Raw genomic sequence first — 18,185 nt, forward strand, 5'->3', positions numbered from 1 at the left:
TAAGTCTCGATTAAAATAATTCAAACTTGAAGTTTTCATTTTTAAGTCTGAATTATTTCAACTTGATGAGGGGTAATTGATGCTCTTTGTTTGGCTGATATTTATGGAATATTAGAGCGGAAGACGGCAGTCTTATCACCTCTGTTTGCACAGCTTTAATTAATTTATGATGTGAATGAGGCTGAACGGTGTATGCTCAAGTCTGACAGGCGCCAAAAAGTAGCTCTACCACTTTCGATGGGCTGAGCTACTAATAGTAATAAAATCATTGTAAAAGTTCAGAAAATTGCGGGTCAAATGGAGCTCAAATGGAAGCTCTGATGTTTGACTGCTAAAGTAGAAAATCATTTGGAGAAAAAATCGCCAAAGTGCTTGGATATTCGTAAAAGCATTCTCTCAGTTATTTCAATTGAAATTCTCGAAGCTTCAAGATGATTTCCTCTGTATTCCGGTTGAATTCACGGGACTGATCACAATGTTTACCCGGGATTACCTGCGTGACGTACACTATAATTGAGAGGAATTTTGTATTTTCAGATACAAACAGGGAAGGCGTAGTATTCACATAATAATTATGTCAATTTCGCTATTTATAATCGCGTATCAGACGTTTGATTATCCTACATCCTCCGCAACAATGAGAAGCCGCAAAATTTCCGTTGGAAATTGGAAAAAAAAATTATTGAAATTCCAACAGATGAGTTTCGATAAGAATTCATCAGAAATAGCGCATTGTGGGGGCATTCGTATCGATTACATCAGGCTTCGGCCGAAAATTTCCGAAAAATCTGAATGATAACATTTGAACAGGTGAAATGGTGATGGAATAATTCACATTACAAATATGTCGATTTTCCTATCGGACATTTAATTATCGTATGCAGCAATGAAAAACAGCAAACTTTCCGCTAGAAAATGCGAAAATAAATTATGAAAATTCCAGAACAAATGTTTGAACGCACCTGTGGATTCTACAAGGTGATGACTTCTGATAAGAATTCATGACAAATTGCGCATTATGAAATTATTCGGTACTGATAAATCATCTGTTTCATCAGGACGCTCCAAAAATCAAAAAAAAAATGTGAATGAAAACATTTGAACAGGTGACAGGATGGAATAATTCAATGATCATTCAACATGACTTCTGTCGTTCATATGAAACACATGTTTTCTCATGTATAAAAAACCTTAGAGGCGAATCAAGCGGTTTGTCTGAGTTTTATCACAATTCCAGGGCAATTATATTTAAAAAATTATTTTTTGCGCGGAATTTTTTTAATAAGCATTTGACGACGCAAAGTCAACAGATTCATTTTTCCATATTTTTTTTCAATTTTTGCTTCCCAACGGCAGCATTGTAATCGTTCTATTTTTAGATTCTCTAATTTTGTTTGGAAATGATGTAGAATATGGTTTAAAGCTTGAAAATACGAAGTTTGAAAATACGGATGTCCACCTGGTAATCAATTTTTAGAAAATTGAAGAACTAAAGGACTAAAATGATTCCAAAAATCTGAAATTTTGTCAGATTATAGGTATTAATGAGATCGAACTCTGTGCGAAATTTCGATCCAATCGATCCCGCCGTTTTTGAGAAATCGCCATTTGTTTCTAAATCGTTTTTCGCAAATATCTCAAAAACTATTCAAACGATTTCAATTTTTTGTTTTTGAAAATATTTGTCCCGATGTCTTCTATCTCAATCAATCTAAATATGCATAACCGTTCATACAAAGTTTTCGAAATATTTCCATTCTTCGATTTTTCCCTCAAAATCCATGTTAGTACTCTCATTTTTGCAAAAATCGACATATCAACTGAAATTCGGAAAATGCATGCCCAAAAATTCTAATGGGACAACAAAAATATAACAGAATAATCTAGAGCTAGAAACAATATCAACTGATTTTTCATTGAACGCGAGGAAAAATGGAATTTCCGTAGAATTTTCTAGAAAATCCATTAAGTTTCCCATTTAATAGATCCGTCAGTGTCATAAGCTCATTGAAAAATTGATAATGTTCATCCGAACAAATTTCATCACTGTTTCTCCCAATATGTAACTCCACTAATTGTCTTGTTTAATCGGCGTCTCCATAACACGTAATAAGAGCCGAGAGGAGTGAAACATGACAGTAGAATAAAGACTAACACCGATAAACGAGTTCAAACGACTGAGTATAAAATCTACTCGCCCGGCGTCTTTGACGTCTAATAAGAATCATCCACTGTCTCGGGCTCTGGTCGATCGTTTCGATACCTGCGAATCGATCTTAATCGTGCCAGCCTAGTGTCTTAATAGTCCCGAAAACTCTCTTCGTTATTGTAAGTTGAAAAATTCACTTATTCAGTGTTCTTGCAATAAATTATAATTTTTTAGTCTTATGGTCTGAAGAAAACGATAGAATGGAGGTACATAATAACAACAAAGACACGAAGCAGTGGCCGCAGTATCTCGCAGCTATAACTGGTGAGTGCTTAATCCCGGAATTAATGCAAATCCCTCGGGCATTCTGTTCTATTTATCATAAATTTAAATTGGATCCGGATACTTTTGGATGTCGGATATTGAATGTTGGATGGTTATTGAAATTTAATGGAGAGGTACACGGTTATTTTCCATTTTGCAACTTTGAATTCGATTATTCATGAATTCTATTGTCAACTGTATTTTTTTTTGCAATTTCACATTTTTTTCCTGGGATTGTGAACGGAAAAAAATGATAGCTCATTATTATTCTACTGCCGACTAATTTTTTTAATACAACAGCTCTAAAAGTTTCAATTATGTCAATTATCTTCTATATAATTATTATGTCTTGGAATCATTCGTGGAACATCTGGAAAATTATCATAATTTATAGTTCTATGATTTTCAATAAAAAATTTTACTTGATTTTTTACATATATTTTATCAAATATCAAATCAGTTTTTATCCCTTGGGCATTCTGTTAATCACACATTGAAATTGAATCCGAATATTTTTCGACGAGAGTTATTCATTAATTCTATTGCGAATTCTTTTTATTTTGCAATCTTTCCTTTAATTTGTTATAGAAAAAAATCATCGGTTTTCATTATTCTATCATCAACTGATTTCTTCTAATATAGCAACTCTAAATGTGTTAATTGTCTTCTGCATAATTAAAATTTCCTAGAATAATTCGTGAAACGTTTGGGAAGTTATTATAATTCACAATCCCATGATTTTCGAAGAACAATTTTGCTTGAATTTTTAGATAAATCATGCCGACTTTGTCCCAGTGCCTCTCTAAATCCACTTCAATCTAAAATTTACCATTCCAGCCACAATATCCCTCGCGATAACTGGCTCCCACATCGGCTGGACATCGCCAAGCCTCCCGTACCTAAAATCCAACGCCTCATCAATTCCCCTGAGCTCGGACGACGCCTCCTGGATCGCCTCCTTCTACCTCCTGGGCACAATCCCAGGGAGTTTGATCGCAGCCTTAATCGTAGATCGATACGGTCGTAAGACTAGTCTCCTGGTGTCCGGCTTACCCCTGTTGGCTGGCTGGATCTTGATAATAGTCGCGTGGAACCCCTACATCCTCTACGCCTCTCGCTTCATCAGCGGCGTCGGCCAGGGTGTGGTCTACGTCGTTTGCCCGATGTACATCGGTGAAATAGCGGACAAGAACATCCGCGGCACTCTGGGTTCCTTCATCAAGCTGATGGTGACATTCGGTGAACTTTACGCCCACGCAATCGGTCCATTTGTCCCCTACGAGTACCTCGCCTACTCCTGCGCCGTTATTCCCCTCCTCTTCTTCGTGACCTTTGCCTTCATGCCGGAGTCCCCGTATTACCTCATGATGAAGAACGACCGGGCGGGGGCTGCCAGGAATCTCCAACAGCTGAAGCAGTACAGCGATCCACCAGAGAGCAACGAAGCCCTCGAGGAGAATCTCGATCAGATCGCGAAGACAGTCATCAACGACATGACGAACAGGGGACACTTCTGGGACCTCTTCGACACCAGGGGCAATCGAAAGGCCGTCATCGTCAGCTTTGGACTACAAGTTGTCCTCCAGTTCTCTGGACTAGCTGCCATAGAATCCTACACTCAGGAGATCATCGGCGAGAGCAATTCGGGCCTGTCACCGGGAATTGCTGTCATCATTCTGAGTGTCGTTCAACTAATCGCCGGCATCGGAGCTGCTATTCTCGTTGACAGACTTGGCAGGAGACCTCTTTTACTCATCACCACGTTCTTCTCTGGAGTTTCCTTGACAATTGCTGGCATCTTCTACTTTATCAAGTTCTTCTTGAAGATGGAGAAGGAGTTGAGAGACGTTGGATGGGTTCTGGATGTATCAGTCATATGCTACGAGCTGAGTGTGGCTTTGGGGTTGAGCCCATTGTCGTACATGATGCTTGGGGAATTGTTTCCCACTAATGTCAAAGGCATTGCTGTATCGCTGGCGTCACTCTGGGCCTCTTTGCTGGCGTTCATTGTCTCGAAGATGCATCAGGTGATCACTGATCATTGGGGGATTTACACTTCTCTCGGGGGATTTGGCGCTTCTTGCTTTGTCGGGATTATTTTTATATTCTTCTGGGTACCGGAGACCAAGGGCAAGTCGTTGTTTGAGATTCAGGAGGAGCTCAATTGCTCCAAGGCTGAGAGGAGCAGGAGGAGGGAGAAGGCCACCACTGTTGAGGAGGGGGTCTTCAGTGAAATCCATGTCAGCAGTGTTTTCTGAGGGCTTTGGATTGATTTTTAATTTATCACGGGGGACAAAGTTTTGTAGAAATACCAGCGAATTCGTTGGGAAATTCTAGTGGATTTTTAAGGAACTTCTTATTTGATTTTGGCCGATTCTTTTGGAATATTCAGTAGAAAATATTCAATAGAATAGGCTGAAGGCAATTGCCATTTGTAAGAATGTATATTTCTTGCGATAGATAACGTCAAAAGTTAAGTTATTCAACCGAAAAAGTCGACATAGCAAAAACGAATGCCTGAATTTCGCACACCTTTTGTAGACATTTTTCAGACATTAACAAATGTCTGAATGAAATGAAAATTTGTCTGAATTTCAGACGAACAGGTCTAACCATCCTAATTCATGGTTGAAATTCAGACAAATTTTCATTTTATTCAGACGTTTTTTAGTGTCTGAAAAATGTCTACAAAAGGTATGCGAAAATCAGACATTCGTTTTTGCTGCGAATAGAATCTGATTTTTCTATGTAGCTTATTCTCTTCAGATGTTTTCTATTGAATTTCCTTGGCTCAAATTTCCCAAGATTTTTCATTCTATTTTTCTTTTCTTCGCATCAAGAAAATCAAGCGACAAACTTGGAAAATTGGAGCCGAGGAAAATCTGTAGAAAATATCTCAGTAGAATAAGTTTTATAGGAAAATCGAATTCTTTTGATTTTTCTATAGAATATTTTCTATTAAACATTTCAGTAGAATCGGCCAAAAATTAATCGAAAATTCAATAGAAATCCAATAGATTTGTCTAGCGAATTCACTAGGTTTTTCTACTAAACTTTTTCATCCGTGATTGGAGGTTTGCGTGAAGTTTTTTCATTGAATTCGATTCGTGAGGTGAAACGGACCGTACTCAATCGCCCATAACGCGAGAACGGCAGAGTGAAATTTCCCCATTTTTTTTCATTTTCGAGATATTTTTTCAAGCTTCAAAATGAGATGTGACTCTTCCAAATTGCGTCGTTTGGTCAGGAGATATTCACGATGGAAGACTAGTTTTTTCGTTATCTCATTTAATGTCTTCCCTTCAAGTTTTATATTCGATTTTCATTCAATGAAAAAACTTCATGCAAAAATCCAATTATGACGACCCAGCTTTCTCCAAGTTGAACGATTATTCCCCCCCTTTACATAATCAAAAAAAAATAAGCGAAGTAACGTTAATTGAATCGCGAAATGAACTATTTCGATTCAAGAATTAACGTTTTTTTTTCTGCGTACGTACGTACTATTCATCAACTTGTTGATACTGCTCAATTGTCGGGTGTCTCACGCATTTGCCGGATAAATCAGTGAACATATAGCGGCCCTGAAACGTCATTACGACCAATTGAGACCGAATAACTCGAGCAGTTGTACGTATTTAGAAAAACGTGGTTATTACTCTAATCAATCTATCTAATAGAATAATCGATAACGGCCACTACCATGTTACCAACAACTTACATTGTGTGCAGAGCAATTTCGCATGACCATCTTCTCATCCCTTTAAGGCAGGGTGTAAGAATATTGAGACTGATAATTTGTAATTAGTCGTTAAGTTATTTATTCATCGTCGGTAATATCTATGCTTTTTTATGGATTTATCGACGATTATATCAAGATCTTTTTTGTTCCCTTTGAGGCAGGGTCCGACAAAACGACTGAAACACACGTTACTTAACGATTCTCGAATTAATCGGACGATTCGATTGTTCACTTGATTCGAGTGGAATTATCTCGGTAATGACGTGGGCTACGAGGAAAAGTTCCTCAGCTCACCTGATCGTTTTTTTCAGTAGAAATGTTCGATGGAGATTATTCTGTAGAAAAAAATCAATACAATTTGATTTTCCATGTAACTTGATCTATTGAAATATTTTGAATAATATTTTGCAGAAACTCCTCGTCTTACATTTTCCAAGATTTTTTTGTTTGGTTTTCTTAGAAAATTTATTTCGAGGATTTTTTATGGAAAGTGTTGTATAGAAAGATCAAATTCTGCTGGTTTTCCCTGTAGAGTAATATCTATTGGTAATTTTCGGCTGAAAACTAATAGAATTTCAATGGAAATCCAATAGATTTTTTCATGGAATTTACTAGTTTTCTGTGAAAGTAAAAAAATGTCTGGGCACATTTGCTCTCTAGAACCACATGAAATGTTTTTATTCTTTGAAATTTCATCAATCGAGAGAAATAATTTTCGTCTAGTTATCTGCAGCGAATTTAATAATTTCGTTGAAAAAACTAGTCAATTCACTAGAAAATTCTATTTCATTTCTATTCAACTTTAACACCTTTTAACTTTAACTTTTCATTTCTTTCAGCTTCTTTTCTCTTTTCTTTTGTTAGATTTTTTTAATGAAGAGCAAAGAAAAGTAGAGTTGAACCATTTTAGAAAATTTATTCCGAGGATTTTTAACACAAAATGTTGCATAGAAAGATGCAATTCTACTAATTCTCCAAATTTGTATAAAAATTCAAACTCAAAAATTCAATTAGTATAAATTCTCTTTATTCTTCTAATTTTCTAAAAACTGACAGAATTTTAATGGACATATAATAGAATTTTCTATCAAATTTCCTAGGTTTTTCAGTAAAATTAAAAAAATTAACCCATTTTCTCCTAGAACCACATAGATATTTTTTTCTTTGAAATTCCACCAATCGAGAGAAATACTCGTCGTTTAATTATTTGAGAATCACGTGGTCCGCCCCTTTCGTACGGAAGTTTATTGGAATATTATTGCAATAGCTCGTAGGTTTTATGTTATTATTTTTTTTGGCGAGCAATCTTGCATGACTATCCCTTTGAAGCAGGGTGAGACAATTTTAAACTAAAATGAGTACCTATGTGCAGATGTTTTCGTGTAGTGCACTGCTGAGAGTTTGCCAAATTATACCTATTGTTTATGGTTTTAATTCACTTGAAACTTGCACGTTTTATCGCACTCTCTGTTGCACGTGCATAAATGTGTATTATTGATTGAAATGTTGAAAATAAATTGTTAATGTGAGCATGAAATTGCTGTTGTTCATTCTTTGGTGGTTGTTTGGTGAAAAATTCTTGTTGCTATCAGTATTTCATACCCATTACGCAACACTTCAGGGATTAAATTCTCTTTGTTAGGATTTTAGAAGTATTTCCTGGTGATGGGGAGGAATAAAAATACGCGTAATGTAACAATTAAACCCAATCTATTTGGATATTACATCGTAATTGATAACCATGATACAAGCATGCATTAATAGGACAATATATATAAACATAAATATCTCGTTATTTTGATCTTATGCGTCTCTGTTATTTAATTTCTCATTGGCACAACATACATTGTCACAACACTCGTTAAAATTTCATTATTTGATTTCATAATAGTCAGTTATTTTGATATTCATCGATTTTATTTATACATTGGCTATAATATTGATAGTACGTATGCAGCGGAGAGACATTCTCGCGTAAGATTGATTGTCAACGGTAGAGATTCAGGCGGATTAATTGCATTTGGTTCCTTCGTCGAGTGAAAACAATTGGTTATTGATAAGTCTAAGGAGTATTTTGGAGGCGGTCAATGATTTGGAGAGTTTTGTTCGGTGAATCATGGCAGTTTGGATGAGGATTTATTGAATTTTAGGAAAATTTATTCGTGATTTCACACAAATTTACGGGACTGCGAAGTCAGTTCCATTTGGAATCGATTCTCCTTTTTAAGGATATCCAAGTATCTTTTACAGTTTGGTGCATTTTGCTGCAAAAAATATAAATGTATGCTCAAAAAAAAGTAGAAAAAAATTGGAAAATGTTGAAAGAGCGTTTTTCATTTCTATTGAGGATTGAGGAATAACTCAAAAAATGAGAAAATTTGAAATGTATTATTTACCGCGGCAAGTGGCGTCGTGTCAACCGCCAATATTCCTCAATAAAAATTAAACACGCTCTTTCAAAAATTTCCAATTTTTTAAAACTTTTTTTTAGCATGCATTTATATTTTTTGCAGTTCTCTGCCTCATGGAAAAACGAATGGAACTATTCAAATAAAAGAATTGACAAAAAACAATCTAGTTATCATTCGAAAGATACTCCAACCGGGCGTTAAATCGTTGAATGATTGTAAAATGTTCTTAAACTTAGGGTCAAACGGGGCTCAAATGACAGCTCTGCTGTTCTACTACACGAGTAGAAAACCATTTCACTGGAGAAACAATAACCAAAGTGCTTGGATATCCTCAAATCATTGAAATGACATGAAATCATCTGATGAGCGAAACGGTAAAACGGTTCAAGTTAATTTTGCCAAATATCTCCAAATCTAAGGGAGATACCAAAATTTACGTAATAACCTTTCTTGTAGTCCTCAATTAGCTCTGCAAAAAATGTTCAAACAAAAATTTCGCCATCTCCCTTAGATTTCGAGATATTCGTTGAAAACTGGGCAATCGTCAGAATCGGCTCAAATCGTCTTACCGAATTATCATGAGGTGAAGATTGTAGATAAAATTGAAAAAGGGAGTAAGATTGCGGTAAATTTCTTACCCAAGGCCCTGTTCATAATTGAATGCATCGGAATACTATAAAAGGAACTCCCAAAACCCTAGACATAATAATTAATATCATCTCATTTACATTAACTTCAATATTTCATATTATTTTCATAGACGATGAGCGTGCCAGCACGCTCACAACGCCGTGATAAATCCTCTTTAATGCTCACCGATTTTGTTCGTTGTGTCACGCATGTAAAATTATTTAATCAACAAATTCACGAGTCGAATTGTGTATTCAATAGGCCATACCCGTTCGCTACATTGCTGTATTTTCAAACAGAATGTCATGCAATTTTGCTTCCGACATTGTCCCGCTGGTTTTTTTTACTCCAGGGGTACAACGTCTTAATCTTATTGTCTGCTTTATTTAGAAGACTACGTGTTTGGCCATTGAAGAAAGTAATTGAATTACCGGGGACAATAAGAAGTGGAAGAGTCTCCGGATGTATAAAATAATTGCATTTCTGGGGAGAGAAACAATCTTCTTGGGTCGTTCGAAGCTTGGCAGAATAAAATTTGCGTGAATTATCATTTTTAATAAATTATTTGTGCTCTTGATATTGACCTGCGGCGTGCACAAGACGTTGAAGTTTATCGGATAATATTGAGCTACAAATAAGGACTCGATAAAAATTAAAATTTTCTCCTCAGTTTCAGAGCCATTGATTGTCATTAAATTGAAAATGAAAAAGTTGAAATAAAAAGAACTGCTATGCGTCGATATTAATTACTCCTCAACTTGCATTGTCAATTTGCGCGACACTACTGTATAAAACTAACAACATTAGACGTCATCATACATAACATCTATATACATAATCGAATTCACGTCTAGTATGCCTTTGCCGTCATTTTGATGAACCAAAAATTGAGCAGCTGGTACTAACACTATTCGTATTGACGTACTACTCTCGCATTTGACGACGACTTCACCCTCAGATTATCCTCGGTCGGCTTGAACAAAGGGGTATCGTGTCTCATTGTCTCGATGCCTCGGGATTTACTCCATTCTGAGTTGGGTTTCTCGGTTCTCATTGGCAACAGCCGCCAACAATTCTCCCTCGTGGATGAGGGAATCGTAAAAACTTAAAGTGGAGCTGTTGTACTATTGTCTGGCACAGATGTGTCTCGGTTCAACGAATTTAACAGCTCCTCGTTCTCCTTACGAACTGGAACACATTAAAATTTGCGGATTGAGATGTTGGAGAGATTCAGGGATTTTATTTTATTGGATTACGTGAATGGCAGGGTAATGACGAGGGGTTGCGCACTTGAGAGACGTTTATTTTATTTAATTCAGGGACTTTAAGGATATCAAAGTATCTTTTACGGTTCAGTACAGACCACACTATAGATTCAACCGTTTTTAATCATCAAATTTGGCAATTAAATTGCTTGAGAAAAATTTGAAAAAAAAATCGTGAATATTCGGCGTTATTCAAATTACATTTTGCGCAGAATTATTATTTTTTTAAACACTCGTTGTTTACAAATAAATAATTGAAATTGTTTAAACCCTCGGAATGAATAAATTTGTTACGATTCCGAACAAACGATTTGACATGGAATACCTCGTAAAAGTTGCTCAGTTTTCCCCAAAAATATTGTTAAAATGAATATAATATTTCTTTGAATGGAATTCAAATACAACATTGTGAATCAAAATGCACGTCCACTGGAATATAAAAAAATTCTCAACAGTCTGTGTCTGAAATCATGAGTAACCCTTCGTCAAGAAATCCAAAAAAACCATGAACATCGCCTACAAGCGATCTTGGAACGACGCAGCGGTTGATTCTGCTGTGCCCGATGCCTCGCCAGCTCCCTATTCCCCACTGGAGGTGAATGAAACGAACTGTGGGTCAGTGTCACAACGACAACAACGACAGACGCCACGAGTAAAAACATAAAAATCCCGAGGACCAGGGCAACGACTTTCCTGTGTCTCCTCATCTGCTCCGTCTGAGTCTGCGATTCATCCGCATCTTTTCGGGCTTTAATGTCCTGACAGTCAGCACTCAAAGCTCTCGCCGATGATTTACGACGGGTTTCCCCGGTGGACACACTCCTACGCCGACCACTCGGTGATTTTTTCCGAATGCACGCTCGCCTCTCATCCCCTGATTCATTTTTATCAAGATTTATCACACGGAGAGGAGATGGGGGCCGGGGGGGGGAGCAATCAAAAAACGGAAAAATTACCCAGGGGAGTGAATTTGGTGCTACTCTTTGGCCTGGGTTTACCACCCATTTGGCCAGTGCCCCGTTTAATCGAGTATCCGGAGTCGATGGAGCGACGGGGTCGTTGAGGTTTCTCACTTTGCGAACACACTGAGTTCGATCGACATGCTAGGGGTTGAGGGCTTGATGGGTACAAGCCGTGAACGTGGCAATTATCCTGGTTGTCTAATGTGTCTATGTAGTATACTATTTCACCGTCACTGTGACCCGGTGATAAAACCGGAGGCGATGGCACACCGTAAGGGTATTCCATGCTCAATAATTTCTGGTAATGCCGGGGGGATTTGACTCGGGATTGAGAGCTTTTACTCTAAAAACAAAATATTTTTCATAATTTTTTATGAGAGATATTATTTTCATAATTTTTTATGAGAGATATTATTTTTACCAAAGTCATCAAGTTGAGGACTTGTAAAAATTATTCTCGCAAATGGTATTTCATCAGATTTTTCAACTATTGTACTCAATTCGTTATAAAACTCTGGAAATTTTAAGTGGAATTAAAATTATCAGGTCCGTACAAAGCGCCGGGATCGTTGAGGTTTCTCTTTTTGTGAACACGCTGAGTTCGATCGACATGCTAGGGGTTGAAGGCTTGATGGGTGCAAACCGTGAACATGGCAATTATCTTGGTTGTCAAATGTGTCTATATAGTATACTATTTCACCGTTACTGTGACCTGGTGATAAAACCGGAGGTAATGGCACACCGTAAGGGTATTCTATGCTCAATAATGTCTTGTAATGTCGGGGGATTTGATTCTGGATTGAGAGCTTTTACTATAAAAACAAAATACTTTTCGTAATTTTTTGTAAAAGTTTATCAAAATCGAGGACTTGTAAAAATTATTTCCGAAAATGATATTTCATTAGATTTTTTATTCATTATACTCAACTCGTTATAAAACTGGGAATTAAGTAGAGCCTCTTCCCTAGATAAAAAATGTTCACAAGAATTTAAAGTGAAAGTTCTATTAAAATCCTGAGGCCCCCGAATTTTAAAAAATAGCATTCATTGAATTTTCTCAAATTTCTTTTTATATTTGAATTAAATTGAAAAAAATAGTTCTCATCATCTCGTCCTAGTACCCACTAATTACGGACAAAAGAGGAATGAAGTTTAGTGGCGTACCCTGTGCCCTACCCTTGAGTTTACTTGGGGTTTATTTTTAGTTCCACGTATCTGCTTTATACTCTACCACTATGCCTGTCCAGTTGAGATGCTACAAACCCCATCGGCCCATCCACGATATCATCGCACACTCAGCCAATACTCCAGCCCGTAACTCTTAACAATAAATAAACTCATCCAAATATTTATGGCGCAGTCACTGGGGCTGGGGTACGTCAAATTCCCCCATTAGATCAGCAAGTCACTCCCGTAATCGCATTTTTAATTAAACAATCGTAATTAGGGACTGAAAAATCTCGCCTGTTTGGTTCTATCAGTAGAACTATTTTCTCGAGCCAACGATCTCACGAAAAATTCTGTCTATGCCAACACATGGGGTACGTATAACTTGTTGATTTGGTCCAGAATTAATTTTAGGTGAATGAGACTTTGGCTGGATGTGCGCCAACATTTATTCAAAGAACTACAAGAATTTCCTGTTTTAATACTGAATCAAGTGTTGACATGATAATCTGTACTACGAAATGATCAAGAAAAATTTAACACCGGTCTTTATGTTTCTTGCTTGCTAATGGCAAAATCACTTGTCACTACAATGTCTGAGAGTTTTGTTAGTTAAAGGTGTGTTATGTTCCAATTTTTGACATTGTAGCAAACTAGTATAGAATTTTTTATTCCTTCTTTGCATTTAATTTAAAAATTGATCCGCTCATTCACTATTTTCAACGAATTACGATTTTGAAAAAACATTTTTTCATGTGAAACATCGATTTTTTACTAGATGATTTACGAAAAAAATCTTCGAGAATTGATGAAAAATGGACCTTCTATTTTCTTTTTTAACAATATTTTAAAATGTAAATATGATTTAAATTCAATAATGAATATTCTCAATTAAAGAATAAAACATTGATGAATAGTTCATCGAATTCTTAAATGTGAATGTGAATATTAAAGATCACTTCTCGTAATTTCTCTAACTTTAAACTAACAAAATTAAAAAAAAAAATTTTAATCGTATAAATCAATTATCGTCGATCATTTCCGGAATTTTCACATGAAACGCACCAGCCCTGCATAATTACCGTTTTCACGAGAACTATCGAACCGAACTCAGAGGATTAAATTCGAGGATTCACCGCGAATAATCGATACCTGATTATCCGGCGCTTAAAATATCACGTGTTCCCGCAGCGGCAAGCACAATTTCCTGAAAAAAATAAATAGAAAAAATCCGAGATTTTCGGCGTCTTCCGGAAGCCCGAATAATGCACAATCCTCACTAATTCATACCGAAAAGCCTCACCTCGCCTGACGATTAAATATAAATAAAGAGAAACGAAAAAAAGCGTGAAACTGATAAGCTTCCGGTGAAGCGGGTGTACGGCCACGGGAATCTCGCAGCAGACTGAAGATCCAGGGCCCATGCGTCTTTAATTTAGAGTGACGTGAATAAGACATCCTCGACCTCGCAACCCCTCGGGCACTCGAGGACCCTGGGCTCTGATATAGGGGTGTACCGTTCCCGTAAAATGTGTAAAGTAAATTACACTTTTCATTCGTGAATAGAGGGATATCCCGTTAATGACACTGCGAATATCATTTTTTTTCCCTCCCCCGTGACATTTCACTTTAGGCTACTTATTACGGGAGAATTCATTTTCCCGTTCTCGGGATTTTACGGAACAGATTATGGATTTGTCGCTGACCTTATCACAACCCCCAGATTACTATATCATGGGATGATTAGCTGCGAGACAGAGGGAGTGGATGAATAATTAATATCTCGGTCGTAAATTAAACGCAGATTAATTTATGACGAGAGATCCGTCGTGACATTTCACTTCGGCTACTTATTACGGGAGGATGCATTTTTCTCTTCTCGGGATTTCACGGAAGGGATTATGGATTTGTGACTTTATCACAACTCTCAGATTATTATATTCTGTAAAGTTGAATGTAATTTACTGTACTGAGAGGGACAATCTTTTGTCGTGTTGAATGAATTCAGTAGCGAAGCGGTAAATCGGTTTAAGTCGATTTCGGCAACAGCAGAGTTTTTTAAGAATATCTCTGAATCTAAGGGAGATAACGAAATTTTCGTAATGACCTTTTTTGTAGGGCGAATTGAGGGCTACCAAAAATGTTTTAACAAAAATTTTGCTAAACCCCTTCGATTCCGAGATATTCATCGAAAACTGGTCAATAGTCAAAATCAACTTGGACCGTTTTACCGCTTTGCTACTGAATTTACTTGTGCACGGAGAGAAATATTCAATAAAAATTACGTATCTTTTCCGTAATTCCGGAGCGAAATGTGGTTGTAGGAAATTTTACGGAATTGTCACGGAATTTTTCCGGAGCGTTCCATAATTTTTATCTGAATCTCCTGTGAAAAATCACGATACCGTCACTTAAATTTTCTGAGTTGATTCCGTAATTGGTGAGTGAATTGTGAGTTCCGTAATTTTTACTGAACATTTCTCTCCGTGTGGAGAAAAAAGAAAGTTTCCAGCAAAACGTGATATTTTTTGTGGTAGTAATTGTTCTCGTGAGGCATTTATATGTTTTTCGGGTAAATACATTCGTTTTACAGAGGATTATAGTCTTCAAAACTTATGATTGTACAATGAAAAAAATAACTGAACATTTTCGAAGAGCTTTTTCGAATAATTTTCGGAAATAAATCCAATTGGGAGGAAATTGCAAATTAATAATTTACACTATCTAATGGCGGTTCATTCGTCATTTGTCTCAGTAGTCAATGCCTGTCAGATCGTTAGTTGCCATGATAAATTATCCATTTACAATTTCCTCTCTGTCGGACTTATTTCTGTCTAAATTGAATCTTTCTAAAAATTAATTATACCATATATTATTATCTTGATGATATTAATTATATTTTCACGCACATCATTGTTATTATTATCGAGAATAGAATGGTAAAATTAATATCGATCAGATAATCAATATTGAAGAAATTCCTGGAAATTTCAATGAATGAGTCTAAAAATTAATTGTATCATCTATCAATATCCAATATCATCAATATTTTGATGATGTTGATCATATTTTCATGTACATCATTGTTATTATTATCGATAAACGATAGTAAAACGTTGGATAATTCATTAACACCGTCACTAATCAACATTTAATAGTAAAATTAATTTGGATCACATGAGAACAAGATAGGACAAATGTGAATTGGAATTTTTTTTGTGTTAACATTTGCACGTGTCATTTTGCTATGTAATCGTGAATTGGATTGAGAAAAGCGAGAAAAAAGAATATATGGGGGAGACAAAGGGCGCGGCGAAGCGATGGCCAGGACTTGGCGACTCTTGCCCGGGGACCAACAAACCCTCTTTATCATTCGAGAAAATCGATTCAGCGAGCCATTTCACACACAATTCAAATATATTCGACGATCTTTTATCAGAGCTGCGAGGGAATATTCTTCTCAACTCATGTTTATTGAATGCTAGCAGCGGAAATGTTTAAAATTCTACACCGGAACTAGGGGAAATACTGTTGACTGTCTAGAGCTAAAGGGCTCATGGGTATCAAGTCATCTAAGTGCTGTGCTAATTTTAATGTGATTATACCCGAACAATTTGACCCACATATTTCGACTCATCATAATTGCACGATTGCCGTAAAACAATTCGTGACGGGGCTTTTGGTTGAGTTGAAACACGATTTTTATTTGCGTTTTTATTCTAAGTGAAACAATTGCGGGTTTGATAATAGTGGAAAATTTATTTCAAATTAATGAATTATTTATTTCATGTAATTGAAACATCGTTATTGGAATGAAGACACGAATTGACGAATTATTTGATGAAAAAATATATTGTTTCATTCGATTGAATTGCGTCATCAAAGCTTTTACTTAAATTTAAGGATATCCAAGTACTTTGGCCTCTTTTTCTCCAGTGAAATGCTTTTCTACTTTTGTGGTCGATATTTTATAATGATTTTATTATTTGAAAGTCTGAATTTGAACCTAGCTATTGAATCGTTAGAAAACATTTTGAAAATCTGAAAAAAATGGAAAGTTCACTTTTGGGGACAGATTGACGAAATAATTAAAAAATTGCAATTTTGTTAAATTACGAACATTTTCTATAAATAATTTACAAACGATCAGTTTTATGTCTAAAACATAAAGTCTCCGAAAGTTTAAACAATTTCAATCATTTATTTACAAACCTCGAATGTTTAAAAAATAATAATTCTGTGCAAAATGTAATTAGAATGATGCTGAAAATTCATGTTTTTTTCCAAATTTTTCTCTCGCAATTTAATTACAAATTTGATAATTGAAAATGGTTTAATCTACATTGTGGTCTGTACCAAACAGTAAAAGATACTTGAATATCCTTAAACAGAATTAATCATTCATTCGATTCTATTAGATAATTTATTTAGAATGAATTAATCATTTATTTCATACAATTAAAACATTCTTATCGAACTAAATACATAGATAACTTGATTATATATTAATAAAAAAAAATACTGTGGGAATGAACACAAAAACTTTTGAACAAGAAGTTTTATTTCATTGAAATGCATAATTTCTCGTCGAAAATCTGGGTGAAATTGTTGGGGAAATAATGAAATAATGTTGGACTCACCCATGTCATCAATGATTGGTGCCATTCTCAAGGTAACACCGACTAGTAGTAGTGACATGGCAAAGAGCAGGCAGGCAGTAGCGACAATAGTCCATCGCGCTCGAAGTGGTAGCTCGTCGTGATCAATCACAACGACCTGAGGGACATCATTTACCTCGGGAAGAAAAACCTCATGCCTATGTTTTTTTCGTTTGTGTTTTTGCCGAGGTCGATGGTAACGCTCACCCAGCGTATCCCTTCTGTCACGAGGCAAGTCCCGGGGATAATGACCAGACACTATGGATGCACCGTCAAACTCATCCTCGAGATTCAGTGCGACATAATCCTCATCCTCATATGCTAATTTACTACATGAACCACAATCAGCTATTAATTCGCTTGAATGGATGCATTCTATTAAATTCTAGGCTTTTAATTACGAAATGAAATGTTATCTAGTTCAAATAATCACTATCGAGGACTGGAATTATCAACGAGAAATCATCGTTACTGGTGGAAATTCTCTGGAAATTATGTGACAGGTGCATTTGAATTTTCAGTTTTGGGAATTTTTTGTTTATCCTGAACATTCAAGCGTAATTTTCACAATTTTCCTAGCACGTCATTTCTCGACCCGCTCTTTCGTTTGAGCCCAAAAAAACATTCATATCTTGTCTGACATCTGTCTCTTATACACATCTAGATGTGTATAAGAGACAGATGTCAGACAAGATATGAATGTTTTTTTGGGCTCAAATGAAAGAGCGGCTCGAGGAATGACGTGCTAGAGCCTCTAAAGATGGTTTGGAACCAGGGGAGACTCCTAGACGCCAATGTTCTATACATACTCCTAGACCCCATTGTCCTCCTAGACAATGTCACAACTCTGCTTTTCAATTGAAAACAGACATCATCT

General features: G+C 36.2%; 2 protein-coding genes across 2 annotated transcripts in view; one reads left to right on the plus strand and one right to left on the minus strand.

Moving 5' to 3' along the window:
* The first annotated feature begins 2,235 nt into the window (after positions 1-2,235).
* On the plus strand, positions 2,236-5,273 carry LOC107040601 (facilitated trehalose transporter Tret1). Its single transcript, XM_015260741.1, has 3 exons — positions 2,236-2,328; positions 2,384-2,473; positions 3,311-5,273. Exons 2-3 carry the CDS (start codon positions 2,410-2,412, stop codon positions 4,729-4,731), a joined length of 1,485 nt encoding a protein of 494 aa, XP_015116227.1. The 5' UTR covers positions 2,236-2,328; positions 2,384-2,409; the 3' UTR covers positions 4,732-5,273.
* A 3,442-nt stretch (positions 5,274-8,715) lies between these two features.
* The window catches only part of LOC107040598, a 14,721-nt gene continuing 5,251 nt past the window's right edge, over positions 8,716-18,185 (minus strand). Inside the window, exons 4-5 of the mRNA XM_015260737.2 lie at positions 17,291-17,637; positions 8,716-10,444 (exon numbers count right to left, since the gene is read on the minus strand). Of these exons, the coding sequence (XP_015116223.1) occupies positions 10,362-10,444; positions 17,291-17,637 (430 nt within the window). The 3' untranslated portion in view covers positions 8,716-10,361. The remainder of the gene's footprint in view (positions 10,445-17,290; positions 17,638-18,185) is intronic.

The sequence above is a fragment of the Diachasma alloeum genome, unplaced genomic scaffold (assembly GCF_001412515.2).
Source record: "Diachasma alloeum isolate Michigan unplaced genomic scaffold, Dall2.0 Dall_scaffold_00339, whole genome shotgun sequence".
NCBI classification, from domain to species: domain Eukaryota; kingdom Metazoa; phylum Arthropoda; class Insecta; order Hymenoptera; family Braconidae; genus Diachasma; species Diachasma alloeum.

Excerpts from the sequence above, each read along its gene's own strand:
- LOC107040601 (XM_015260741.1), top strand. The coding sequence starts at position 2,410 with ATGGAGGTACATAATAACAACAAAGACACGAAGCAGTGGCCGCAGTAT. Across the intron at positions 2,474-3,310 it reads GTATCTCGCAGCTATAACTG|CCACAATATCCCTCGCGATA; the intron begins GTGAGTGCTTAA and ends TTACCATTCCAG.